This window comes from Poeciliopsis prolifica, unplaced genomic scaffold, assembly GCF_027474105.1.
Source record: "Poeciliopsis prolifica strain line A6 unplaced genomic scaffold, Auburn_PproV2 SCAFFOLD016, whole genome shotgun sequence".
Taxonomy (NCBI): domain Eukaryota; kingdom Metazoa; phylum Chordata; class Actinopteri; order Cyprinodontiformes; family Poeciliidae; genus Poeciliopsis; species Poeciliopsis prolifica.
In genome coordinates, this window is record NW_026562391.1 from 597,745 (window position 1) to 624,569 (window position 26,825).

General features: G+C 39.6%; 3 protein-coding genes across 7 annotated transcripts in view; 1 reads left to right on the top strand and 2 right to left on the bottom strand.

Annotated features, from left to right (window-relative positions):
- The window catches only part of pvalb7 (parvalbumin 7), a 37,829-nt gene extending 36,897 nt beyond the window's left edge, over nucleotides 1–932 (top strand). For all 3 annotated transcript variants that reach the window (XM_055040884.1, XM_055040886.1, XM_055040885.1), the window contains exon 5: nucleotides 279–932. In XM_055040884.1, the coding sequence (XP_054896859.1) occupies nucleotides 279–304 (26 nt within the window). In that variant the 3' untranslated portion in view covers nucleotides 305–932. The remainder of the gene's footprint in view (nucleotides 1–278) is intronic.
- baiap2l2b (BAR/IMD domain containing adaptor protein 2 like 2b) lies at nucleotides 552–12,620 on the bottom strand. The gene is made up of 16 exons (XM_055040869.1): nucleotides 11,242–12,620; nucleotides 11,015–11,112; nucleotides 10,808–10,879; nucleotides 10,645–10,720; nucleotides 9,518–9,604; nucleotides 8,605–8,666; nucleotides 8,350–8,421; nucleotides 7,736–7,825; nucleotides 7,504–7,635; nucleotides 5,600–5,704; nucleotides 4,583–4,685; nucleotides 4,228–4,435; nucleotides 3,536–3,601; nucleotides 2,839–3,136; nucleotides 2,719–2,762; nucleotides 552–1,521 (listed from the first exon to the last, which is right to left on the bottom strand). The coding sequence occupies exons 3-16, from the start codon at nucleotides 10,859–10,861 to the stop codon at nucleotides 1,446–1,448; spliced, it is 1,473 nt and encodes a 490-aa protein (XP_054896844.1). The 5' UTR covers nucleotides 10,862–10,879; nucleotides 11,015–11,112; nucleotides 11,242–12,620; the 3' UTR covers nucleotides 552–1,445.
- A 1,280-nt stretch (nucleotides 12,621–13,900) lies between these two features.
- Nucleotides 13,901–26,825, bottom strand: part of LOC129366815 (dynein heavy chain domain-containing protein 1) — a 33,269-nt gene continuing 20,344 nt past the window's right edge. For 2 of the 3 annotated variants that reach the window (XM_055040863.1, XM_055040862.1), the window contains exons 30-44: nucleotides 26,690–26,818; nucleotides 25,119–25,310; nucleotides 24,531–24,950; nucleotides 23,155–23,578; nucleotides 22,881–22,979; nucleotides 22,606–22,782; nucleotides 21,681–21,859; nucleotides 19,622–20,614; nucleotides 18,300–18,468; nucleotides 17,451–17,525; nucleotides 16,993–17,218; nucleotides 16,767–16,858; nucleotides 16,544–16,693; nucleotides 15,360–15,976; nucleotides 13,901–14,770 (exon numbers count right to left, since the gene is read on the bottom strand). In XM_055040863.1, coding sequence (XP_054896838.1) covers nucleotides 14,354–14,770; nucleotides 15,360–15,976; nucleotides 16,544–16,693; nucleotides 16,767–16,858; nucleotides 16,993–17,218; nucleotides 17,451–17,525; nucleotides 18,300–18,468; nucleotides 19,622–20,614; nucleotides 21,681–21,859; nucleotides 22,606–22,782; nucleotides 22,881–22,979; nucleotides 23,155–23,578; nucleotides 24,531–24,950; nucleotides 25,119–25,310; nucleotides 26,690–26,818 — 4,359 coding nt within the window. In that variant the 3' untranslated portion in view covers nucleotides 13,901–14,353. The remainder of the gene's footprint in view (nucleotides 14,771–15,359; nucleotides 15,977–16,543; nucleotides 16,694–16,766; nucleotides 16,859–16,992; nucleotides 17,219–17,450; nucleotides 17,526–18,299; nucleotides 18,469–19,621; nucleotides 20,615–21,680; nucleotides 21,860–22,605; nucleotides 22,783–22,880; nucleotides 22,980–23,154; nucleotides 23,579–24,530; nucleotides 24,951–25,118; nucleotides 25,311–26,689; nucleotides 26,819–26,825) is intronic. The other variant, XM_055040864.1, reaches the window with a different exon arrangement.

A 26,825-nucleotide genomic window follows, 5' to 3' on the forward strand; every position in this document is an offset into this window, starting at 1 on the left:
GCTTCCACTTCATTGCCATTTTATAAAACATTTCAACATCTGAATCTGTTTTTTTCTGTAAGCGATGGAAAAGTGCTGCAGCCATCTTTCAGCTGGATTAATGCAAGCTCCACACAGTCCAAAAACTATTTCAGAAAACCTCACTTATAACTCTCAGGTGCGATTTCTGTGCCCCGCTGCTACATATAGGAATCATTTATGTGTGATCTGCAGTGTGTTGTGTTGGTGGACCAGGGCAGCGGTGCAGGTGACCCATTTGTCTTTCTCTGCATTTTCAGAGTTTGAGGCCTTGGTGCATGAGTAAAACGGGGTTTGTCTGGAATCCCAGTCGCCCCCGTTCTTCTTTCTCCGTCACTTCGTTTCCACATTTATAAACGCCCTCCTCCATTCCCTTCCCGCCTCCCTCCGGACCCCACTTACGGAGTCAGGCCAGGCCCGTTCTCTTCGGAGCGCTAACAGTGACGGGCGACCCGGGAGTCACACCGAAGAGAATCACACTGGCAACGCATCAGTGTCTCCTTCATAATTATTTTTTTTTATATATAAATATATTTGTTTAACTAAACATGCTGTACAGATTTAGGAATCATTACTTACGCAAATGAGGATAGTTTGTGATATGAAAACGGGTGGTGATAGTGCTGTAGGTGGTGTAGATGTTCAAGACTCCTTTAAGCTCAACTTCTTGCGCATTCTGTCTTCTTCGCTGGTTTTATTTCTGGCTGTTTGTGCATCAGATCACTTTCTTGCCACTGCTCTTCCTCCTCCACCCTCCCTGACCTTCCTCTTCTCTCCTCCGTCCCGTCCTCCACCTCCTCACTTCCAAACTCTGAACAGATGATGTGGTTAAAAAAAAAAAGAATCGTATGTAAGGAGAACTGTGAAGAGAGAAGACACCAGTACGAAATGATAATAAAAGAACATTTGAGATACCGTGTCTTCACTTATTGGTGCTCATAAAAGGTAACTGTCATAAAAGGAAGCAGCTAAAAACTTTTAGAAGACGGGGAATTCAATTTATTTGGTTTTGGTTGTATGTGATTTAACAAACTGATACAAATTTTAGTTTTAGTATGTTGACTGACTATGAGGCAGAAGGAATAATAAAACAGCAAGCAATATTCTCCCATTTAATGAGAAAAAAAACTACTTTTAGACAACTGAGTCTAAATGTTCCTTTTACAGCTGTCCTACATGAGACAAAAACAAAACAACATCAACTCTTAATTACTACACAGAGACTTGCTAAAGCAGCTTCTCCGGTTTGTGGTTTAAATAATTCAGATGGCGAGGTGTCGCTTTGCATTTTCTACACCGTGCAAAGCATTTCTCTGTCCATCAGAGTTCAGGTCTACCACGTCGCAAAGATGCACACGCTGCCTTCATGACCCAATGTCAGAGTTTGAGCACCAGACCTCTGCTCCGCTCGCACGAGTGACGGCCACTCAGTGGATCCGAGGAGCGGATCTGTCGTTGGTCGTCGTGGGGCGAAGCTTCACGGTGGCGAACGGGTTTGTGCCCCTGAAACGAGAGCGCGATGGAAAATGTTACACAACACCGCACGCGCTCAGCTGGCTCCTGCTGGCGCACGGCGAGGTATTCAAACATGTCCACACGATCCAGGTAAGGATATCCACACCACGGCGATCCGAACACAAGGCGCGCTCTGGTTCAGGAGGCTGCGCCGTTCGACCTGCTACAACCCAAAGGCCGAGCAGTTTGAGAAATGATCTGTCAGGATCAGGGCTGAGAACGCACTGTGGACCCAGATTTTCTGTTGCGTAATAAGTTGAGCTGCCGTTGCCGATATTTTTGTTATTTTGCAAAAGGTTGAGACCAACTGTAAACCACTCAAAACGAGAATTTGCCTTAATTAACAATTCTATCAAAACATGAGCCTCTAGTTCTAAAACCTTGAGTTCTTAAGTAATGGATCAGCTCAGACACAAGAATTTATGCAAACAGAGTCAGATTGTTTTGGTTTTTGATTTTTTTTTTTTTTGATTTTCTTTAGCGATGATTACTAATTTGGTTTTACAGTAGCTGGAAATGCCACAAAATCAAAGTGTTTTACAGAACATACCATTTGTGTCGATAGTACTCAGCAAATGAAATTTGTGCATCTAATAACTCTTGTTCTAAGTGCATCAAACAGTGATTTTACCTAAACACAGAGCTAATTAAACAGCTAGTAAAGTGCCTTGCAAACAGTGGCACGAAAAGTGAGTCTGCAGCATATGACACACCTGGGTGCTGAGCTAAAGCGGGCGCCAAAACAATTGGTGGATAAATACTTGTAGTCTTCATTTCTGTGTGAATGATATGATCAATAACAGAGGCACGGCACTGGTTGGGCGTCCATCAGCTCATTCGTCTCTGTAACTATCGCCCCCTTCCCCACATACGCCGGGGCACATTCGTTATGTGTTAATCGTGTTGTCACTGGACGACAGGGAGCAAAACATGGGGAGGCAGAAAAAAAAAGCAAGAGAGCAGAAAACAAAGGAGGAACTAGTTTGTTTGGAATAAGCTTGTGCTGTTTGCCACAAGCTTTGCTCGGAACACAAAGCTTTGACTCTGACTGGAGGACGGAATATTGAACTACATTTATATGTCCACGTCTTTCTTTTCCAACATGACAAATTAACCCCCCCGCCCAAAAAACAATATATACCAAATATTTTCTGGTATAGGTTTTGCTTTCAAATATAAAATTACCTTGGAAACAATGGGTTATCAGGCTGCCCATGTGGAGACAATGCCTAGTAAAAAAACAAACAAACAGAGTAAGAATAGAACACTTGATTTGTAAAAAACAGACAATGTAACCAAAAACACCTGAACATCAGCCGTCATGTCCCCCTTCCTGTCTGGGACGGGGGAGACGGATCGCACGTCCACAGAGCTTCTTCTGAGATTCAAGCTCTGCTGTGGAGGCGGCGGTGGGAGTTTTGTCTCTATCGCCGGTTCCGTCCGCCTGTCGGGCGCCGGAGAAACCGGCCGGACGTCCACCGACGCCCTGCGGTTGGGGGTCGCCGGGGATGGGACGTCGCCGTAACCCTTGACCTCTGGCTGTTCGGTGTGAGCGTCGGTGTCCAGAAGACTGTTCATGCTGTGACTTCTGAGAGAAACGCTGCTGCATTAAAGGAAGCATATGTGGAACAATAAGTACTATATATAGCTGAACTTTTTTCTTGGAGAGAAGGAATATGAGAAAGGCGAGAATGGAATGAAATTAATCTTTTATTTATTTCCAGCAAGTAAAACGTAAAGATAAAATCATTAGGAACACAAAAAAAATCTGTAATAATAATAATAATAATAATAATAATCAAACTTAAAACAACAAAGTTTTTATACCAAAAACAAAGACAAAGCTCATTAAATCCTACCCCCAACTGTCTGATCTATCTGTGGCTCATATCATACATATTTACACATATAACTGAATGGAAATGAGGAGAATGAGTAAGTATTTGGCCCTGGAGTTAAAAATGCATAAAAATGAGGATTGTTGAGAGACAGGAGTTCCCACCTGGTCGATAAAGTGTTGGAGAAATCTTCAGCTGGAGCCACATATGCAGCAGGAAACCAGCCCTGACTAATGAGACATGAAACAAAACGGATCAGGTGAAAGGCCAGTGAAATGTGCAGCACCTTGCAAGAGCACTCATAAACATCAGACGTTTTTCTTTTTTTAATCATCTTCCTTGCTAATCCAAGACTTTGAGACTTTTTTCTTCTTTTAGAATTTTTTTTCTTTTGTTCACTGTTATAAACTTTGTGTAGCTTTTTTTTGTGTTTGTTTAACTTGTTTTTTGTAATTTTGTTTATTTGTTATGAATTTGTTTTTTTTTTTACTTTATTTTTTCAGTTTTTTTTTCTTCACAGTCCTAAATCTGTTGGGTCCATTTCCATTCAGCTCCCTGAGTCACTTATTTGCATAACCATGCTCTGCTGTAATTACAGTTTTGGGATATATGTCTACTAGTTTTGTGCATCTTACAGGAAGAGCATCTTTGACCAGCGATATTCTAGTCCTCATGCAGGTTGTCAGATTGAAGCTCATCCAGAGTCAACAAGAATGAGTCAAAAGGTGAACAGCCACCTTGCCTATATATCCTTGTACAAAACAGGTGAATTCGCTGAACATGAGGATGAAGTATAATCAGTCTGTCACTTCTGGATGCGTTTGTCTGCACACAGCTCAATGATGACTCAGCTCACCGCAGGCTGCTTTCTGCGCGTCCGTACAGCCAGCCGTTTCGTGGTTCCTGGACTAGCACGATGACGGTCTCTCCTCTGTTAAAAGGCAAAAGCTTCGGATTGGATGAGGAGGGGTGAGACACCAGGGCTCTCATGGGCCTTCCTCCTCCCAAACCCAGAGACTCCCCCACTGAACTGGAGCGAGAGCGACTGGGAAGGGGAGATGGTGCTGGAGAAAGTGAACACCAGGGTGAAATCATAAAGTTAGAAAACAAAAAGCCTTGAAGGATTTTTGCTACTTTTCTGGGTTGAAATGTTATCCATTAAAAATGCATACTAAGATGCAACAGTAGCAGTCCGCATTTCCCTCTCTCACCTCTAGATGGCACTCTACCCAGTGCCAACTGCTCCCGCCTGGCCCAGGACATATCCTCGTCCCTGGCAACTGTCTGCAGCAGAGAGCTGACCGAGCCTCGCAGCTTTGCACATAAAACACACAGATTATAAATGAGACGAACTCCATGTCCATGCAGGGGGTTTAAAGGTAATCAGGAAGAAAATCTGATTGCGTTTTAGAGATAAGTTTATAGAAGTTAAATGATGTAGTGTGAGTGCAGGATTTGGTTAGAGAATATGTTCCAAGCAAAAAAAATTAAAAAATAAATCTGGGCTGCCGTTGAAAAACCGCTTTACTTTTTCCAACCCTCTCTTTTCAGGGCTTTCAGATTCAGTTAAAAGCCTTTTATGTAAATTACATGAGCTGAATTTGATCCATGACGGTAGGGGAAGTGACCTTTTGAGATTGTGTTCACTTTAATGCCGCAACAAAGAACTATGTTACAAAGTGATGACATAATTTAGTCCATCTGTGAGAGTACCTGCTGAATTCCCTGAAACGCTTTCACAGCAAGAAACATTTGTTAACAAAATCAAAGGCAGCTGATCATTTGATGATCAAGACATTTTAATTCCAGTCCTTCATGTTTCCACCTTCTATAAATGTGAAACGTCCATCTATCTATATATGATGACATGTTTGTCAGCAGCTCTGCTTAGAAAAAAGCATCAATGTCATTCCTGCTGTCAGCTCAACCTTACAGTTGCCGTGGCAACTGAACATAGTTACATATGTACAGAGTGAAAAATGTATTTTTAAACAAGTGAAACGTTCAAAGAATGCAAATAATGATACGTGATTGATTGTTCAATGAGTTAATAAGCTTAATAGTCTCACTAAGCATCCTAATAGTGCATTATCTAGTGAGCAACTTTGCTAATTATTAAGCTGGCAATTATTCTATCTATCTATCTTAGGAGACTTATTTATCAAAGCAGTATCACCTGGTCAATAAAAAAATAACTGACATTAAAAAAACAATCACAGTGTTAGCACCTGCGCCTCTTGATCTACATGAGTTGGAGTGCGTGATCTGGACTCCTTGGTCTCGTTCACTTTCTCTTTCCATCCATCTGCCTTCTGCTGGAGGGATCCGCCGGTCTGAAAGCAGACGGGGGAATTGAGCGCCTCATTGAATCACAAAAATAATCAGGGTGAAACAAGATTAGCGCATAAGCATTAGTAAATTAGAAATTTGCACATTGAGAGTTGAGTTTTATTAGATAAGCAAGCAATTAACATGATATTACACGGCTGGAACAGAAAAAAAAAAAAAAAAAATCAATGTGTTGGATGAAAGCAGCAGCACTGAGGCTGCAGCAAAATCTATCTCAAACACACCTGACTGGCAAAGTAGGCATCAGGATCAATAAATTAAAAAACATCCATAACCAACAGGGTTTCTGTCTCAACAAAACATTTTCTGTTATGCTACTGAATGAACACAGAAGTGGCAAAATAGATACAGTGCCAGAAGCCTCATGGACCCTGATGAACCCAAATTGAACGGAATGCCAAAGCAGCAGCATTTCTTCTTAGACTGAAAGAGAAAGGCCATAACCTGAACGAACACAAGTCTCAACAAGTTCATCCGGGGATTCTCCTTTCACCAGTGGTAAGCTCTCTAAATCCCTAACACACATGAGCTACAAACACAGAAACATAGCACCTTTATGGACTCAATCAACTTCAACAGCCGAGCATTTTGTGCATAATCTGGGAACAGTAGTTTGAGTATCAGACAGTCAAAGTATCCCGTAGAAACAAATGCTGAACACATTTCTCCACAAATATGGCTCTGCTCCACACACTTCTACAGAGGGATCACCAGCAGATAATAAAAAATACACACAAAGACACCGACTTTCTCCCATGCTAAGCACACAATCAGAACAGACAGCAAAGGTAAAAACGTAACTCTATGCAGACATGCGCCATCGCACTGCAGTGACACCCTCAGCACAGCAAGTTAATAGAGCAGTGCCACAACCACCATAACTCACTTCACTACCTCCATTGTCACCCCGGGAAATAATCGGCATTCAATGACAAGGAACTCCGCCTTTTTCAAAAGGATCAACGCCAATGGTCAACACTCAATGTCTTCTCTTAGTCTTGCAGGTGATTTGATTGACACCCTTCATTATAAAACTTAATTAGAAATTGTTTCAGGTTTATTTAAAAAGCAATGGACACGGTGATGGAAAAGAAAGAGGAGGAGAGAAAAAAGAAAGGAACACAGGTGGGGCAAAATGTTAAAAGGGAGAGAGGGAGACAGGACTAGAGTAGAGAAAGAAGGATAAAGAGAAGACAAGAAAGCACCCCAGGAATCTGCTTTTCCACCAACAGAGAGAGAGAACAGGAAACCGAGAAACCACTGCAGCAAACGACATATGCATTTGTAACGACGTCACTGAAAAGTACAACATACTAACTAATACAATTCATGCATTTAGTTGAAACTGCAGTCCAAGATAGAGTATATCTCTAAACATCTAAATACAAAAACCTGTGTGTGTGTTTCTGTATATCAGATTTCACCAATGTTAAATAGAAGGTGTGAGGAAATACACACCTGGAGAGAAATGATTTGCTTTATCAGGTCAAGCTTATTTGTATAGCACATTTCAGCAACAAGGCAGTTCAAAGTGCTTTACACATGTTAAATTGTGTTTTCCACAGTCCTCAGTGTTGCAAATACGCATGAAATGTGGGGTGTAAAGTTCAGGTCTTAAATTCTGAGGCATGATTATTTTTACTGGAATATAAATGAGCCATAAACCTAAACCACACCTGAAATCCAGAGCAAAAAGGCTAGAAGCCAGCTGTGTACATGCATTTACAGCACACTTGAAATGAACCTGAAGCATACTGAGCGGGACTTGAAAGAGTATATATACCTTGTTTATGAGAAACAGTAGGGACTGAGTAAGGCCGCAGTGCTTCTCCGCCAGAAAGCGGTATCTTCGTTCCTCCTCCTTCAGGATCTCCTGGTGGCTCTGCCTCAGGTAAACCATGTATTCACTGCTCTCCTAAGAAAAAAACACACACACACACACAGTAAAATATTTTGACACAAAAAGTGGCACAGAGGTTTCACTTCTGCACTGTCTCTGCGCATTATAGACGTACCAGAGAGTCTCTGAAGGTTCCTCTTCTAAGCTGTTTTTCCAGAGCTTCTGCCTGGTTTCTCACCTCCATCTCATACACTCTGCGGCTGCCCTGTAGCAAATTACACAGTTAAACTCTCCCGAATCTGCCTGATGGCGGTCCAATGAGTGATGTTCATGCTTGTGTCGATTAGCTCCTCTCGGCTGTCATTAATCCCAGTGAGGAAGCATGTTGCAAGTTTCCAAATGTTATTAACATTTCTGTAAAAACTTTTCCCTCATTAAGAGGCTGGCAGAATGCAGTGAATAACAAACCCACAGCGGAGATCAAGCTTTGCCATTCTTTTACAAGTTTTCTTTTTTAACTTTATTATAAACAAAAGTTTTATGATGGTCTTGTTACTTTTTTGGGTTAGTTCAACTCCAGGGATTTGTGCTAGATATAACACTTATCACACATTTACAGAAAACCTGCTGCTAAACTTGGTGGAATCTGGTCGTCTCCTCCAAACCATCGAGATAAACTTGGTCTTGACCAAACTGTTCATTTAGTGTACATTTAAACTCTAACTCTTGCAAAAACTTCTCTAATGACAATTCCTCATTTTAGGCCCCAGTAAGGCCTAGTGGACTCACTTCCATGTACTCCTCGTCCAGTTTGACGTTCTTCTCCATCGCTTGCAGCACCTCTATCTGGAACCACTGAAACTGATGCAGGAAGACAAGCGGCTCTGCTCAAGCTACGTCAGCCATGCTTACAAAAGCTCGTAAACCTTCAGCTGTTTATTTTCCCGTATTTAACAAAAAATGGGTTGAATTACATAATTTTGCAGACACTTTCAAGATGAAGGTTTTTTTCTTTTTTTAAATTTCGATGGGAAATGTACTCACCAACCCTTCCATCTCTGCAGTGAGCCTTCGCTGCGTTTCTGATATCTGGACCAGGACGTCGCCTGTTTAAAAGAATAACAAAAAGCATGTGTGTGATAAAAATGGATTATTTTATTGCTATGACCCTTCTTATGGTCTGCTTAGGAGTAAGATGTTTTTTTTATTCCAGTCAAGTGAGAAAAAATCTAAATATATAAATATAAATGACAGTGCTCTACATATGTATTTATAAGCTTGGTACTTATTTTGTCACTCAACACTCAATCTAAAAAGTTTTGCAAGGATTTGTAGTCAGCACCATTTATTGTGACACCTATAAATATAACAACAACAATTCACTTTCTTCTATTGAATGGACAGATTGCAGTAAATAAATAAAATTGGTGGTGCTACATATGATTTATTCAAGGAGGTTGAGTACAAACACACTTTTGCAATGTTGGATATACAGGAGTAAGTTTTGTTGGTCAGCTACATACAATCCCGATGAAACAAACTGAAGTTTGTGGTTTTCATTTAGTCTGTGTGTAAAAACTCAGGATGTGATGTTGGCACAGTGCCAAGTTCCCAAAGCATTTATAATCAAGGAATCTCTGCTGTTATAGTTTGTGGTTAAGTCACTAAACTGAGACAGTTATAGATAATCGTCTTGATCTATAATTCAAAGGACGCCATAGGGTGTGTGGTGACTGGTCCTCTAAATGACCTGAGAAAGCAGAACAACATTTGTCATGCTGTGCTAACCTTTCAGCAATCAATACAAACAAAGCAGCAACTAAACAACTGTCACTAATAAAACTACTGTAGCGGAGCCCGGTTTTGTTACCGTAGTGCATCTTCATGGGGATAAATGCGACGTGTTAAGTTAAAATACGTCAATACATTACAAATTTAAAACAGACAACTGTCTCACCAAGAGAATGAGAGGAAAGCGTATGCAGTGCCTGGTCACCCATCTTAGCCAGAGCGCTGAAGTAAGCTTCGCTGCAACCGGCTAAGGCTGCAAAAAACACACAGAGAAGCAAACATTTCAAACATGAAACATTACAGACAGACATTTCGGCTCTTCAGTAGCTTCACACATTTTTACTTTTATTTTTTTAACATGCGCTTAATGGGGTCACCTGGCAGCCCCGCTCTTACTCATTAGGAAAATACACCCTGAAGTGCCGACACCTGATCCGTGCTCCTGGTGTAGGAATAGACTCGTGCCAGAGGGTTTTGTATTACAACACTCTGCCACGACTGAAGGCCTGTTCTTGTTTCAAGAGGAGGAAGAGAGGCGCATGAACTATGCATGCCGCTCTCCCAGTTACCTGTGTTTCACTTACAATCCAGATTAAATGAAATCTAAACTAGCACGTTTTAATAAATTCTAGTGCAGATTTAGGTCAAAACTCTGCACTAAATACGAGTTAACATTTAAACATTTTTTTAAATGCCTGTTATATTCAATTTACCATTTGTTGAATTTGTCTGTGGGTCTTTTGGTTTCATTTTATCCCAACTTTTTTCCATTTTGTAACCCAGAACAAACTCACTCTTACCCATAAAATGAAACACTGTGCATCAGTCTGATTTACTTGTTTCTTGAGTTTCTTTGAATTATTAGGAGAAATATTAAAAATAAAATGCAAAAATTTTTGCACAGAATTTGATTTTAGTCTTTCATATTTCAAAATGAATTCACATTAAGCCTGTTTACATTAACTGAATCTCAGATCTTTATTCTGATCAGCTAATTTCAATGAAACATGAGAGAATGGGCCCTGATAAAATAGAAAAAATAATAATAACTATGATCTGCCTTCTGATACTGGATAATATTAGGAGCAAAAACCAGCCAGGCTTCACAATTTTCTCCTTGCTTAGTTTTCTAACATATATGCGACTAGTTCGTGTAAAATTTGATTTACATTTTACTATGAATTTCTAATATATATTTTTTAAGTTTTGTTTTTATAAAACTGAAAATTTAGAGTAAAGCATCACCAAAGCAAAGACATGTATTTTCATGCAAGCACTGATCAACTTGCTGACCTTGAAAAGCTTTAACATAGCTGTTTCCAAGAGCAACAAGCTTCTGAAGACCCGGGTTGAAATGCTCCATCAGGCTCTAGAACAAAGAAATATAGTTATGAAACAGAAAGACAAAACAATACTTGGCTGTTGTTTCACAAGAAAAAAAACATCATAAACTTACAGAGTAGACACTCAAAGTTGATTTGTGCAATTGATCACTGCTGACTCCTGACATAGTGACTTGATTCTTTAGCTACCAAAGAACAGAAAAACACCAAAAATACTGTCAGCTGCAAAAAGTCTGCACTCCCATTCAAGTTTGTGAAAAAAAAAAACGTATCTGAAGGCCCTTTCTAGGCGTCTACAGAGAAAGTGACTGGAGTTCCACCTTTTTCCTCTGCTGGCTAAAAGCTGGTAGCACTTTTCTGTCCCTCCTTTAGTCATTCAGCGGTGAGCTACTTAACTGGCCTGTCATCGCCCGTTTTCCTGGAAAGAGAGAGCAAGCATGAGTGGAGAGGAGAGAAGGGAGGAGGTGGCGCCCATATGACTGGATGAAATATTAAACTGAGACCTGAAAGGAGAGGAGAGCGCTCTATGACACATGAATCCACTCACCTGTGGGACGACCTGCACTGGAGTGGAACCAACCGCTGACCCAACGAGGAGGCAGAAAACAAGTCATTCAAACGGTTTCTTGCCAAGATTTTTCCTCAATTGTAACCTGAAAATAGCTTGAATTCACCAAAACAGATCAGTGGTTTGTAAAATGTAAGAACATCAGCAACCTGTGGTTTCTGTCTTCACTGCTGTATGATTATGAAAAACATAATCGTTCAAAAACATACGAGCAGAAATAAAATTGCAAAATTGTGTTAAAGATTTTGACTGTGATTTAGCAGTATTGTCATGACACCTTTAATTTTTCTTCACAATAACAGCCGATATCCTTGAAATTTGACTTCTTGTGGTTCATGAAAGTCAGAAAAAAAAAGTTCTTCCAAACAGGCAATTATGTTGTTCACAAGTGGATTTTAAAAATAGGATTACTCAGCAAATATTATACCATTGCAGTGCTTTGCAATAATTAAAATAAAATAATCAAATCAAACTTAGATGAAAATAGAAACATCAAATGTGATGTTGCCGTGGTTTTAATATGCAGAGTTAAAATGCGCACCTCGTGCTATAAAAATAACATCTTTCATAATGTCTTTATTTCCTCCTGTTTTTGTATTTGGTATTTTCTTCAAGAAACATCATAATCCAAATAAATCTAATGGTAATAAATACTGACAAAATGCATCAGACAAACATCAAAATATTTAGGAATTTTTTTCCTGAAGGATGCCATGAGGACAGCACACAAATTAACATGATGAAAACTAAATGAAATTCACTGAAAACGTACAAGTCATGGAAGGAACATTGGCCTGTTTAAAGTCATTATTTTTAAATGTAAACCTCATCTTAACAACACAAAATGTACAAGACAAAGCTTTCATATTAAAAACTAAGCTTACTAACCGACAGGTGAAATCCCACCTTTTTGTGCAGGAACGCTGTATTTTCAATACTGAACCACAATACACTAATAAAAACACTATCAGTGGACAGCGGCAGTAGACAGCAGAGTGCTATCCGCAGTATGAAAGTTTGATGAGTTGGCACATTGGCGCTGGAGGTCCAGACATGTCAGATTGCACATTGCACTTGTCAAGAGTTTCCAAACAATAACAGAGGCGCCGCTGACAGAGTGATCAAATCTCATGGGTGTTGTGTGTCTTCAGTATGTGGCAGTATTTTGCAATCTACAAACTAGACTGTTACTTCCAGCTCTACCATATTATAGTGGTTTTATAGCAAAAGGTATGACAAATACTGATCATTTTGGATTTTGAATATATGTTACTACAACTGCGGGAATTGAAAAATGTAATCCTGACTTTATGTTTGGAAGTAATAGCATAGATGGGTTGTGTCCTTATAATCTTTTTGTTCTCTTATTTCACATCCGCAAGGTCGTCGTAGATGACATCTTCGGCCCCTGCGTCGTCTTTATGTTGCTCCTGGCAACGACTTACAGTCTCCAGCACGGTTTTCAAACGCCGACTCAGTGCAGCGAGATGAGGCTCAGACAGCAGCGGGGCCACCTTGTGAAGTGGGTCCTGCGACAGCGACGCCCTCATGACGTCACTGATGTGGTACTGAGGCAGAGACAGGAGGCGGAGGCGCAGCCAAGTGGAGCGGCGGATCCTGAGGACGGCACAACAAAAGGGACAATTGAGAGGAGAGTAGTTAGATTAGATACGGAGAGAAAACAAACCAGATATTTAAGGTTCTTGAGTGTTTACACCCTTTAAATGTTATTGTATAACAAAGACTTTAATCAGCTTAGATGTGATGGGATGCATACTTGTAGAGTTGCAGGAAAATACTTAGCTTTTAAGATTGATCAGACATAAAAAATCTACAAAGTGTGGCATGCAATCCCTGCAATTACAGCTGCATATTTTTGTACAACGCTAGCATTTTTACACCTCTTGGTGTCTGTTGTTCTTCCATAAAAAAAACAACCTAAGCTCAGGTCGGTCAGCTGGAGAGTGTGTGTGAACAGAACTTTTCAAGTCTTGCCACATATTTTTAATTGGATAATTGGATTTGACAAGATTTTATTGAAAGGGCTGTATCATGTATTTTCCAAGCACATAGAGCCATTATAGCACAATCAATTAACTATGTGACTATGAATTGTAATGAAATTGCTGTATATATCACATTAATTTGACAGTGCAATTTCACGGGCTTCTTTCCCTTTAAGAAGCTCCTGCTCTTTCCGACACGTCATCAGCATAGAAAGCCTCCATAAAGCTTTTTACAAAGTTTTATGGAGCCCTACACTGAAAAATAGTTCCTATAGAGCTCAGCAGCTGTGCAGTCCCAGCAGGAGTTTACTAATTGCTGCTGCCACTAGTCTGATGGAGCTGAGTAGGGGAGTGAGGCAGAGGCTCGGAGACTGCTGGAAAAAGTCGAGTTTACATAATACCGCCCCTTTAAAACCACTTGGAAAAAGGTAAAAGACTGAATCATTTTCTCTTTTCTTTTCATACCTGCAGCACTGTCGTAGTGGGGCTAGAATCGACGGTTCATCTTTTGAGTGACGCCCAAATCTGGATCCCAAGAAAATAAAAGTCACAAATGTGAATAAAAATGTTTCTGGCAAAATAACAGCTAAGAACTGCATTAAAAACCTCTAAAATACTCACGCCCTTCCATTGTCAAGATGCAGCAGGAAAGTATTGTTGCCAAACTTCTCAAAGGTTTCATAATGATGCCTGTCCAGATTACCTAGAAAAGAAAAAAAGATGGGTTCCATCTTCCTCATTTTACAAAATGGATATACATTGATTTTTATATATTGTTTTCCTGTTTAAGAAAAAACAACAACTGCTTATTAGTGATTCTTTTAATTACCAACTTATTTACTCATGTACTTTTCAATCATTTACCGTAGAGAAATTCAAGAAAACTCGACAAAATAACAAGAAACTCACAGTTTTAACAAAAAATTTTAATTAAACCCTCCTTTTAAAATGTTACAAAGTTGAAGGAAAATGCATAACGGTAAATTTTGACACTTCACATGAAGTTAAAAGGATTAATCCCATCACAATAAAGCAGACGTTAGGCGACCTCACTCTGGGACAGAAGTCACAGCGGCTCAGAGGAGTCAGAGTGTACTCACTAATCTCACCCTCCTCAAACTACACAAAGCAGGATTGAGCTTGGCACAAAGAGGAACTTTAGTGATTATGTTAACATCGCTCAGTTCCCAGGTCCCACTGTCTCCCTCCTCGCTCAGATAGATGGGACAGTAGTAGACTGGTAAATGCGAGGCAGTCGGCGTAGCTTGAAGATTGCCTACATCTGTTAAAAATGAACTTTTACAAGACAAGGTATCTATTGCAGTTTTTCTGCTCCTGACTTGAGCCTTGACACTAAGAAACGGCATTGCACACGGCAGAGGGGAGACAGCTTCCTGCAGGGCTCCCGACTCTGGATCCCACGAAGCCCCTATCAGCTGCAAGCCACACAAACGCACGGCATCTGCACGAAGCAAGATGGGGAACGTGCCCTCAGGCAGAACCTGGGGAGGCAAAAACAACAAGTTACGGTGATGAGTCACCTGGGTGTAAATCTATTGTATTTACTGAAGCAGGAGTTCAGAATTTTTGAAGTGAGGTTCTGTTGAGAGCTCAGGGTTTAGCCCAGAGAACTATAAATAAGCCTGGTGGGCCACCAGGCTTAACTAGTCCACCCGGCCAGACTAAGCATAATTTATTTACATTTTTTTTTTTTATACTAGTAACATTGATAGAAAAGATGAGTTATAGTGGGAACAAAAAGCAGCACATACACAAGGATGACTATTTCTGACTGAGTGGTGTGTTTCTGCAGATAGAAGTCGGAGCTTGATATTTTTGTACACATTACCTGTCACACTAGTGACAGTTTTAACAAATATGGAAATATCCCTTTTTTATACAAATTACACACTGCAGATTTAATATGACACATATATAGAACATATAAAAAAAATTGTAAAATAAATAACGTGTGGACTCCATCCTACATTGAAGTATTCAGAATTAACAGCCTGAATGTGTGGCAATGCCTTAAAGACTAGAAACTCACTTTAAAAATCCTACACTACATTTGAAACCTTTATCCTCAACCTGAAAATGAAGTATTATATCGCTGACGTATTTGTAATTTTCCAGAGCAGCCTCTCGCATCAACGCCAGCAGAAAGCCTCTGGGCTTTCTGAAAGCTGCTAGTCGATAAGCATCTGGTGGATGTGAGGCGCCGTCATAGCCAAGGTAAGCACTGAGCAGCTTTGCCCTCTCCTCCAAACGAGACAAGTCTGTGAACTTCAACAGGGAGGCGGAGAACGGAGTGAACTCATCGCCCTGCTGGAGCTGTGAGAGGTGCAGGGACACTAAATCAATGAGATCGTCCCATTCGGCCTGGAGGAAGTCACGGACAGGATTGCGAAAAGCGGCGGCCTCTTCTTTAATTCTCTTGTCTTTCTTGCTTGTGAGGTAATTCTTCAGATCTTGGAGTCTCTGTTCTGCTATGTCGGCTGGCAGATTGGTAGTCAGATCCTGAGTTGGGCTGAAGCTCCTCTTTGTCCCTAACGGTGATTGGGACCCTTGAAGCAATACGTTCAGATTGTGGCTATTGATTTTGTCAACTTCAGGGGCCACATCGGCACTGAAGCCGAGCAACACCAGGTTGCTCATGGCTAAATCCAGAAAACGTCGATCCAAAACATGAAGCAGGCTTGGTAAGTCTAAGAAAGGAAGACAATAACATTGTGTTAATGCTGAGCAGATTCCCAAGTCATTATCATGGTACAAGGCTACTCTTAAATGCCAGAAATCCAGTTAATGTTCATAGAATTGGGTAGTAACAAGTTACATTTCCTTTCGTAAAGTTTTGGAAAAAATTTACAATTATGTTATTGATAGAAATGATTTTCATATTAGTCTTTAAAATACCAAAATTTTCACATATTGTTATAATTTGGTCCATCTGATTACATACTTTTTAAATACTAAATGATTGCCGTATTGGTCTGGCATGAAAGTCAATGAGGATATGGTCAAAATATTCACTTGCCTAATAATTGTGCACAAAATGCATAAAAAAAAAACACATCCAAAAACACGTTTCACTATTCTTTTGCTTCACACGCAGAGGTCAATCACGTAAAATCACAAAACAGAGATAAACTCCATGGGTATAGCAAGACAAAATGTGTCAAATTTCAAAAGTCTGAAGATACTTTTGCTCAACGGCGAAACAATGTTAAATACTTAAGTCTATTAATGGCATTTCAATAAGGTTACATAGTTACCGTAATGGGAATAGCCCTTGATCATTTCTGAAAGGATGCACGGTCCAATGCCTGAAAAGGACGGCTCTGTAATGAAGCAACATTTGGCGATACTGTCCACCAGCTCTGAATCTGCAGAGTCTATTATGTGGCCGCCGTGAACAACACATGCTACAAATACAAGCAACATGCGGTTAAAGCGGGCTCTGAACTAGAGAGACCGTTGTATTCTTCCATGGCTTACCTGCTATGTAGCGTAAAGCGTTCCATTTGTCATGGCACTGACCGGTGAAGTTGATGTATGCGTCTAATAAAGCATTGAGGTCATCTTGACTCCTTTATAAAAGGCATTAAAAATATATGAATGAATTCGAAATTTGTTTACAAGTTAAAAAACAAAACAAGAAAAACAAAACTGCACATTTAGAGTTGAAAAGATTTGCCGTTTTCATTACGACGTTGTTACTTACCAGTAATACGTTCTCCCAAAGCTCAAATATTTATAGGTCTGCCTCTGCATTAGAACTGAGTGAAAGACGGCACAGCGGAGAAGCACCTTCATGTTGTCACCTATGACATGCGACCACGACTGATGCTGACTGACTGAGAAAACCTGTCTGAAGGAAACACGCATCTCCTCTTTCAGATTCGAGGGGGAGTCAAAGCACAGCGGTAGGGCCCCCACTCTCACAGAGACTGTGAACAAAATAAAATGTAAATAAAACTGAACTTCTTTTGACAACATAACTGCTTTAAATAAAACAGTAAGAAATAGTGGTCGCTAGACAACAGCTTTCGCAGAGGATAGATTCAGTGCAATAAAAAAATATCTGTGGCCAAGTACCATGGATAGTTACAGAGAAGAATTGCTGCTACTGTAATATTTTCATAAATAAACAGACTATCATTAAGTACATATGAACTATACCTGGTAGAAATTTGGCTGCATTTTCTGTATTTACAAACCACAAGCGAAAGCCTGGATGAACCATGACTGTCTCCTCTGGAAGTCATGGAAACATGTGGACAGAAAAACAGACGGATTAGCCACAATATCAATTAAATATGTTCTGAATTTACAATAGAAGAAAAAGAAATACGCTCAGATAGCAGATATTCACAGAATGGAAAAAGTAACCTTCACGGTCAATTTTAAGGTAAATGTATTTTTTAAACACTGGGAAAAATTGAAAAAATGTATCAAATAATACAGTTGAAAGCATACATTTACCGATTAGAAACACACATACACACGTTTCCCTCACTGTCTGAAGTTAAATCAGACCAAATTTCTTGGTTTAGAAAGTTGTTTCTATTTGCAAAATGTCGTAAAACATACTGAGAACATTTATTAAGAGTTTTTTTGCCATCAATAATTTAGAAGGTTTGTGTGAAATGAACAATTTGATTCTAGTTTCCACTTTATTACCAATATTTATGGACTCAATCTATTGTAATGTTGCTCTATAGTTCAACATAATGCAACACCAGTTACGGTTCATATCTCTGGCTTTTGTATGCTCCACTTAACTTCTCACTAACACCAAAAGACAGAAGAAAAAGAATATCATGTGCAAAGTAATGAAGGCTGTTTTTTTGTTTGTTTGTTTTTTTTTACTGAAGTTGTTTCTACAAGTCTGAATTTATTTCATTTACCATAAGAAATGGAAATATCAGTATCTGAACACAAAAATTTAAAAAAGAAAGAAAGAGGATAGCGATTATTATCCCACAGTGGGGAAATACAGGTATAAAATAAAACTGCAGCTGACTTTACCTGTGAGGGAAGGTATCAGCTGTCTGAGGCGCACCACAACCTCACAGTCCCATTTGTCCAACAGGTGACAGTTGTTGAAGACCAACCACTGGCCCTCACTGGAGGCTTGGTCCAACATTAAAAGGATTTCTTCTTTATCACACCCTTCCCCGATCGTAATTACTCTTACCTGGACCGAGGTATATGTGAAAGAAATAAATGAAAGAAATGAGAACTTTTTGACAAAAGCATTCAAACAACCCTTCAACTTTTTTCACATTCGTCACATTAAGCCATAAATTTTGATCCAACGTACTGGGATTTGAAATGCTACGCCAACACAGAGCAACTCATGAAGGACGATGGAATACATCCTGCAGGATGTCACGTTTTCACATGTTTGCCAACACCGTCTCCATGTTGAGACACTATTATATCAGACAGATAGTCTGTGAAATGATCGAGCTCCTCCACCTCCTCCCAGCACTGCCATTGCTGTCTGAAGAAATGTACCGTTCACGGTCACAAACAACCAATAAGAACCAGGAGGGTTTTAGCACTGTCAATCATTTTGTGTATGCGCTGCTCAATGTGCAAGTGACAGTTTTAATAAATATGTAAAAATTTAAAAGTTGCACACTAAACTTTTAAGCCAGAACTACAATGGAATATCTTAAATCAAAGCATATCCACTTGTTCTTAAAAGACCCAGACAGTTGTTGATTCCAGTTGTTCTTCAGCCAGTATTAGTTCAGTGATCATGTTGGCAAAGAACAATAGTCAAAAAATATTAGCCTCTAGTTGTGAAATTCTGATAGTGACAAAAACCAATAGCTCAGCTTTTGTTGCAATTGCAGAATTTCACTTCTACTCCACAGTTGTGTGCTGCTTTGAGTTAGTCGACCATAATTAAGCATATAACAGTGTTGTCTTAGCATGAATAATGTGAAAAAGTTCAACATCAGGCAGGACAACATGATATAAGGATTCTAGATCAGTTGATAGAGATAATTATTGATAAGTTTTTCTGTTTTAAAACTCTAAAACTCTGCCAAACTAGTGATGCAACCTTTCCTTTTTTTTACCCACTACTTTCCAAGCCATTATTCTGCTTGCCTACATCCCCCAGAATGCTGTGGTTCTAGATCGGAGTTTGATGAAATTTTTGAAAATTATATCAATTGATACTGATCATGTATCTATGGCCACTTGTATTGTTATTGATTCATTGCCCAGTCTTTGTTCAAGGGGAATATTTTTAATCCAAAAAATTTAATTTATGCAAATAAGAACATAAAATAATTAATTGATTAAATATTTAACTAATTAAATACACTGCTCACCTCCTTTTTTCCATCATTGTGGCCCAACCGACGTATAAATTCAAGAGGATCTATGTTTATCTTCGTATCTCCTTCTGTGTTTGGCAGTGTAAAGATGATGGGTATGTTGAATCTTGTCAGATATTCTGCTAGAACGTCTGGGTCCACAGAGGTTGGAGCTGCTGATGTTTTTGAAGACAGTAAAAGCAAGCAGGCATTCATAGCGTCCCCTACTTTCTCTAGGCAGTCAGTGCGGATAGTTTTCCACAGGATAGCTCTCTGCAGCAGCGAAAGGTCAGAGTGAGAGCAACGCGGAACATTCCCTACTATAGTAGAAGAAGTGAAGCACAGATATTCCTGCCACTGTGTGGGAGCGATGCGAAGCGAATCAGTTAGCTTGTTGAAACAGGGAATCTTCTCCAGCAAGATTAGATCTGAGTGAACATTTGAAGGTATCCAGCTGGGTAGGTCTAAGGATTTTACTTCAGCCTGACTGTGTTTAATGTCTTTGAGACCCCTGAGGAAGATCACCTTCTCTACCTCAGTGCAAAGCTGGTGGTGCTTGAGTATTTCCAGAGACACCAACAGTTTCAAAACGGCTAAGTGTCTCCTGAACAGACGTGGACTGTAGTTTAGCAGCAGGTGGTGTGCCATCGTGTTCATAACCTCTGGTAGCATGGTCATTCCAACTCGCCCCGTTGGAAATGATGTTAATGCCCTGACTTTTTCATCGAAAGCCTCTTGCATCGCTTTCCGGAATTTTTGCAGGGAAAAGTAATATGCGGGAGAAAGACGGGACACGGACTGGATGGCCTGATAGAGGGCTGCGCCCAGATTCATTATCAGACGAGGTTCGGCCAACAGGGACTCCTGGTAGTCCAGCTCTTCTCTTAACTTATTCTTCTCGTCGTGCAAAGTCTCCATTTCTTCTTCATAAACATCCAAACAAGGCAGAAAATTTGGATCTTTGAACAGCGTGCATTTACTCTGTACGATGTAGTCTATTAGTCCTTCCTAGGAGAAGAATAAAACATTCAGCACAAACACAAAGTGACAGAATAACAATTCATCAGTATTTAACATGACTGTTTTGCATAATGCTTGTCTTTAAACTAGGGATGCACTGATCCACGGTTTTACTTCTGACCCAGGCATCTAAGGTTTAATATCAGCAATACCAATCTGACACAGAAAATCAGTGCTGAATTAATTATAACAAATTACTTTAAACAAAGATAAATGTTCTGAATTACAAATTTGCTAACTATGCACCAGTTCAGCACATCTGAACACACCAATACCTTCACAAACTCAGTCAAACATGTAAAAGCGACACAACTTTAATTTGTTTAGTCAGTGCAATTAAGAGTAGAGCAGCCAATGTGGAATAAATGATAAACTGAAACTGACAAAACTAATAGGATGGCTATCTTGGTCAAATACGTAAAAAAATAAACTCAACTCAAATGGTTCAGAAAGTGACATTAGGAATTCTAAGTATAACATAAAATAAATAATAAATAATGATGTCGCTCACAGCACATGCTTTCACAGCCCCCATGCCAGGAAGCGTTGCTTGTTTATATATATATATATATATATATATATATATATATATATAATATATATATATATATATATATATATATATATATATATATATATTTTTTTTAGCCAGATTGCAAGCGTCTCTTTTGCGCTGAGGATTTCACTGGTGGAGCAGATGTATTCCTAAAAGATAGGTTTATAATTGATGCATTTAAAGCTGGCAGACCAATCACACAGCTGGCGCCTGTACGCGTTGCCTCACTCGTGGACCGCATCAGCGCCCCGACCAGCGGGCTTAGCAAGTTTTCTGGGGGAAACCCTGACAAAGCACAGAGTTAGACTGAATAGACACATTTTTCAATTTTGGGACCCATATAGATTTTTGTGTCGGATCAGTGCACCTCTACTTTGAACTTGATTAAAGCTTGATCTCTAAATAAATAAGTTGAAGACTTCCAAGACTAAATTTGTACAATTTTCAATAATCCAACACAACAGAAACACCCAGAAACAAATAGTCTGCCTAAGTCACCTCTGCTGAGACCAGTTTCTCCTGCAGGAACTGATTGTAATTCTGGAATCGCATGTGTTGCATCAGCAGCACTTTGCAATCAGTCTGCAGCAGCTGTGTCAGCAGCAGCTCCCGGATCTCTTCCGAGCTCAGAGAAAGGTCAACCACAAGCAGTTCAGCCAAGATGGACGGATCGATCCCTGGGGAACAGGAGTAAATGAAACCTTGAGTTATTACTTTCAAATGCGCAGGAAGAGGTCATCGCCTCAAAGTCAACCTGTTTCCTGCTCAGCATCTATGTCGGGTTGTAGCTGTCCCTATAATCTTATCATCCCTTCAAGATTCGGCTTATAAAAACAGCGCTATGTAAAAGTACACGCATTGAGCGTTTTCATGTTTTGATCTTACCTGATAAAATGTGAAACAGCTCAATTTGTGGAATTCAATCAATTTAAGTAATTTCAGGAAGCTGTTGGCAATAATCAATCAATTTCATGATACATTAAGATGAACTAGATCATTTCTATTTTGAGGATTAACATTTTGTAATATTTTTAACTCAACATTATAAACAGATTATAATTTGTTTCTGTTTACAATTTCTGTAAACAGAAACTTTGAAATCCATTTCAATGAAGGCTTCAGTTGTTTGTGGTTCTTTTTTCTACTCATTGTTTTATTTTGGACATTTAAAATATCTCCCAGTTCCAGTGTTACCAGCTTTTTTTACATTATCAAGCTTTGTTAGTCTGTGAGAGGGTGGACTTGCATCATTATCCTATTATAAATATGTTATGGTCTCAACAAGCCAATATTACCATTTATCACAAGGATTTTTGGGACAATTAATCGGCAAGCAAAATTTGTTGTCGTGATTGGCCTGAATGTAAGAACAAATTTTGGTGCGGATGACATCGGCTGAGACACTTGCCGCAGACGTTCTTACCCCTGTTGAGCAGTCTGACAGGCAGAGGCGTGCTGAGGAAGAGGCGGAAATCTGGATGAACGGGTTGAGGAGGTTTCTCTCGTCTATAAAACCAAAGTCGATTTGGAGGCACCAGTTTTGCCAGAAACTCCGGACTCGGTGTGGCACGTTCCACATGAGTAACAAGTACATTCAATCCTGGAAAAAAACACAAGATTTGCATCAGTATTTCACTTATTAAAAAAAACACTTCATCATTTGAACAATAGGTACTTTATTTGGTTATTTTAAATCACCTTTCTCAGCAGCGAGATCCAGCTTCTCAATGAGGTCCAGATCATCAGCACACAGCACCAAATCACACTCCAACTCCTTCTCTAAAGATGAAGCCTTTCCTGGACAGGAGGTAAGTGAGATGTATTGACTCCTACCACAGACTTGAAGAGGGTTCAAAACAACTTAGAAATAAGACTCAGTCAATTGCACAAGTAGTGATGACATCACATCTTGCTCCTTGTATTCGATCAGTTCAGGTTAAACAGAAATAAGTTAAACACTGAGAGGATCTACCTTTTGTGAACCACTTCTGAGAGCTCCTTTGGAAGTGTTGGTAAGAGTCTGCCATAAGAGGCCAGCGGAAAACACAGGCCTCATCGTAGCCCCATAGCAACAGCTTCACTCTGAGTCTGGTCGAGAACGAGTCCTCAAGCTTCCAGTCGTCTATTTCTAAAAGCCAACTCAGAGGCAGTGTCAGATTCTCAGACACGGGGATGGGAAACCCAGGAGGGGGAGTTATGGTTTCTGTGCCTCCGTCGGTAAACAGGGAGCTTCTGATGTCCTTGGGGTTTACGTCAATATGTCGAGTCCGGCAAAGTTCCATCCACTTGTCCTTTAGATCTGTCCGTACAGCAGCCCCAAACGGTCCTAAATATGAGATGGTGGCCGAAAGAAGAAGGGCGTCACCAGGTATCTTCTGTCGACGAGACTCCAATTCCTGAGGTAAAATTAAAGAGAAACTTGTTACTGCTCATTACAGCGCTGTGAAAAATGTTTTCCCTCGTTGCAGATTTAATGGATATTTCAGATTACCAAACTAGTTTTAAGATTAGTGGAAGGTGACCTAAAAAAGAGAGAAAAGTTTCAATTTTTTTTTGTGAAATGTTATATCTAACCCAATGCTAAATAGTAAATCAACAATGACTGACCACATTTTTAAGTTCAATTTTATCACTCACCAAGACGCCTAAGTCAGGGTTTCAAAAAGTCTCACTGGCTGAAATTTAAGACTTTTAAAGACCATTATGAACAAAAATTAAGATGATATCTGAACAGAAATGTACGAAAGTAATGCTTTTTTCCCCAGGGGATCAAAACTGAACATTTTTTGTAATCTTTGGATGTTGTATGGGTTGGCAATAGAAACAGGAGTCCAACCGCTGCTTGGACAAACATTGTCCAACCAACAGCTGATAAATTTACATCTACCCATGAAAAGTGCAAAAAAGCTAGTTACTTACTAGCAAGTACTAGCATCTGGTTACCAGAAGCCTTAAAGGCCTTGAGACAGAGAGTGCAGTGAGTGATGATATCAGCATGTGACTCAACTGTTGGCCTGACACAAAAGCGCCGTTATAAACAAACAGGAAAAAACAAACAAACAAACAAAAAATCCTGATATAGTTACAGCAAATTTAAAAACTTGTAATTAATGTATTTAAGGCCAACATATATTTTCTTTAATTTTAGACTAAGGATGTGGGGACACCCTGTTACTCCCAGAATCAAGTTATCACTTATCACTAAATCTGCCTAAGAACATGAAGCAGGCAAGAAATATGTCAGGGGACGAATACTCTTTCACCGCATGGCAAATAAAAGCCAGAAAAATACAAATTTGGGAAAACGATTTGTAGAAATTGTGGATTTAGAAAGCATGTTTGTATCACCTCAAATACAGCCTTCCAGTTTTGGTACAGCATCGCCACACGCATAGCACATCTGGTAGCGTTTTCTTCTTCCTCCTCAGCTTTGTACAGCTGGCGTTGAAGGTCCTGCAACTCATTTCGATTGTTTTGAAGCTGTTGCTCGCAGTTCTCTAGGCGCTCATCGGCCTCCCTCTCATGCTGCCTCAACAAGTGCACCATACGCCGTAAACGTCCGGTTTGACCTTCCAATTGATCCCTGTTCGACAGGTTATATTGCAAACGGCAGCATTCATACATGGCCTGGATCCATCGGCATAGGGACTCACAGGCCCTGCTGACTTCTCGCACAGCCTCTGGTTCAAACAGAGGACTCTCGATTATCTCTCTAAGCTGCTTCAGCTGCTCACCGGTCATACTGTTGCGGTCAAAGAACTGCAGCTCCTGAGGGGAAAAAATTTATTGTATTAAAAGCATTCATTAAAGGTGCAAAAAAACAATTTCTTCATTGGTATACAAACTGATGATGATGAATGAGCACTGCTTTGAATTGCATTGCATTCTGTGTGATATTGAGAGGGTTTTATTCTGAGATATTTTCCCTTCACGCACCTCAAAAAAGTTGTGCTGTCCGAGGAGAAGCTTGGCACTCTCCCAGCCTGAAGGACGGTTAAACATCAAACACAAAGCATCCATCATCTTCACCACCCCCTCTGGTGGATCCCTGTAGTGACGCACCTCCACCAGGTCAGCTTTATTCAAATAATTTAGAATCTCAAGGCCTGCCAGGAATATTGCTTGTATCTTGAAAAAGACAAAGCAAAAAAGAAGAACCGTAAACTACTAGATGTACAAAAATGTTCAAGACGAAGCATCCATTTCAAAACAAAAGGCATTGATGTAGTTTTGGAAAAATATTATACAGTGTCTTGCTAAGAAAATGTATTTTCTTACATTTTAAACAAAACATTTTCATGTACAGAAAAAGGACATTTTGTAAGACCAAAATGCATCGTAATGAGACGGAAAGAAGTGGATGTATATTCAGCCAACTTTAGTTGACTAAAATCAAGTGCGAGCCATTGCCATTAGAATATGAGTGGGCAATATGATACGTGGTACTACTGTGATAACGTAAAATTGACGATAAGAAATACTTATTGCTTTTTTTTCAGGTAACTGTATGGCTGTGACTGCATGACACAGCAATCATCACCCTACAAGGACAAACACTGATGTTGAAAAATATTTCCATTTGTAATATTCCTCTTTAGGACACAAGTCACAAAAATAATAGTAATTTGTAACTGCACTTAATTATATTTCACATTTTTTGATATTTGTTGATGCAGCTTTTGTTGAACAGTGGAGAAAAATAGCAGAATGAATTCCAACAAGAACAGCATTGTAAAACATAATTGACTTGAATTTATTGCGGCAGCAATTGTTTAAACTCTTATCATAATAAAAAATTGATCACGATAAAGGATGAACGATACAATAAACACCCATCCCTGGTTTAGAATCACGTAAGTTGTAAAGAGAATTTAAAATCAGTACAAATTCAGATGTTCAGTGAAGACCTGAAAGGTTTATCAGAGAAAAGACGTGAACAGTGCTATGGAGAAGAAACACAGCAGACAGTTCAGAAAGAAAGTTGTGGAGATGTTTAAGATAGTTTGAAGTTGTAGGTAAAGGTAATTTTATTTATATTGCACATTTCCAGCAACAAGGCAGTTCAAAGTGCTTTACATAAATTAGAAAAAATTCAAACCAAACAACAAAACCACAAGAAAGACAAAAAGGCAAGAGTAACAAAAAAAAAAGCTAAATGTGCTCCCAGACATTTGATTCTTGTTCTGGGTTACTGAATACTCCACAAAGACCCTAGAAAAACCAGAGTTTCTCAAGGGTCTCGCTCCAGTGTTAACAGCATGAAGCTAAATGTTGGTCTAAAGTAATAAGTACTCCACAATCCATACTCTAACTGGAGTTGATCCATTTGTGAGGTATAAAACTAAGTGTGGTTCTCCATGTTTGAAACTGAATTTTCTGGCCTACATGTATGTGTGACGGAAAACTAACAAAGCAAAAGATGACTCAGAGTATTGACTCAGGTGGGCTGAATACATACAGTAAACACCTCAAAATGTTGTCATGATATATATAAAAAAAAACATTACCAGATTTTCAGACTGTGCAATCATATTCGCTGTGTCACCCAGGTTTTTCATTCCAGCAATGCGTCTCTCCATAGCTTCTCCATATTCAACCTTCAGCCGTTGCAAATTATCCATGAGCTCTGACTCAAGCTTTTGA

Bases quoted from the DNA above. Each gene is read 5' to 3' on its own strand.
- baiap2l2b (XM_055040869.1), bottom strand. From the start codon at position 10,861: ATGTCAGGAGTCAGCAGTGATCAATTGCACAAATCAACTTTGAGTGTC. The intron at 3,137-3,535 runs GTGGGAACTCCT...CCTTTAATGCAG, and splicing joins TCCAACACTTTATCGACCAG to CAGCGTTTCTCTCAGAAGTC. The intron at 1,522-2,718 runs GTAATTTTATAT...CTCTCGTTTCAG, and splicing joins GATAACCCATTGTTTCCAAG to GGGCACAAACCCGTTCGCCA.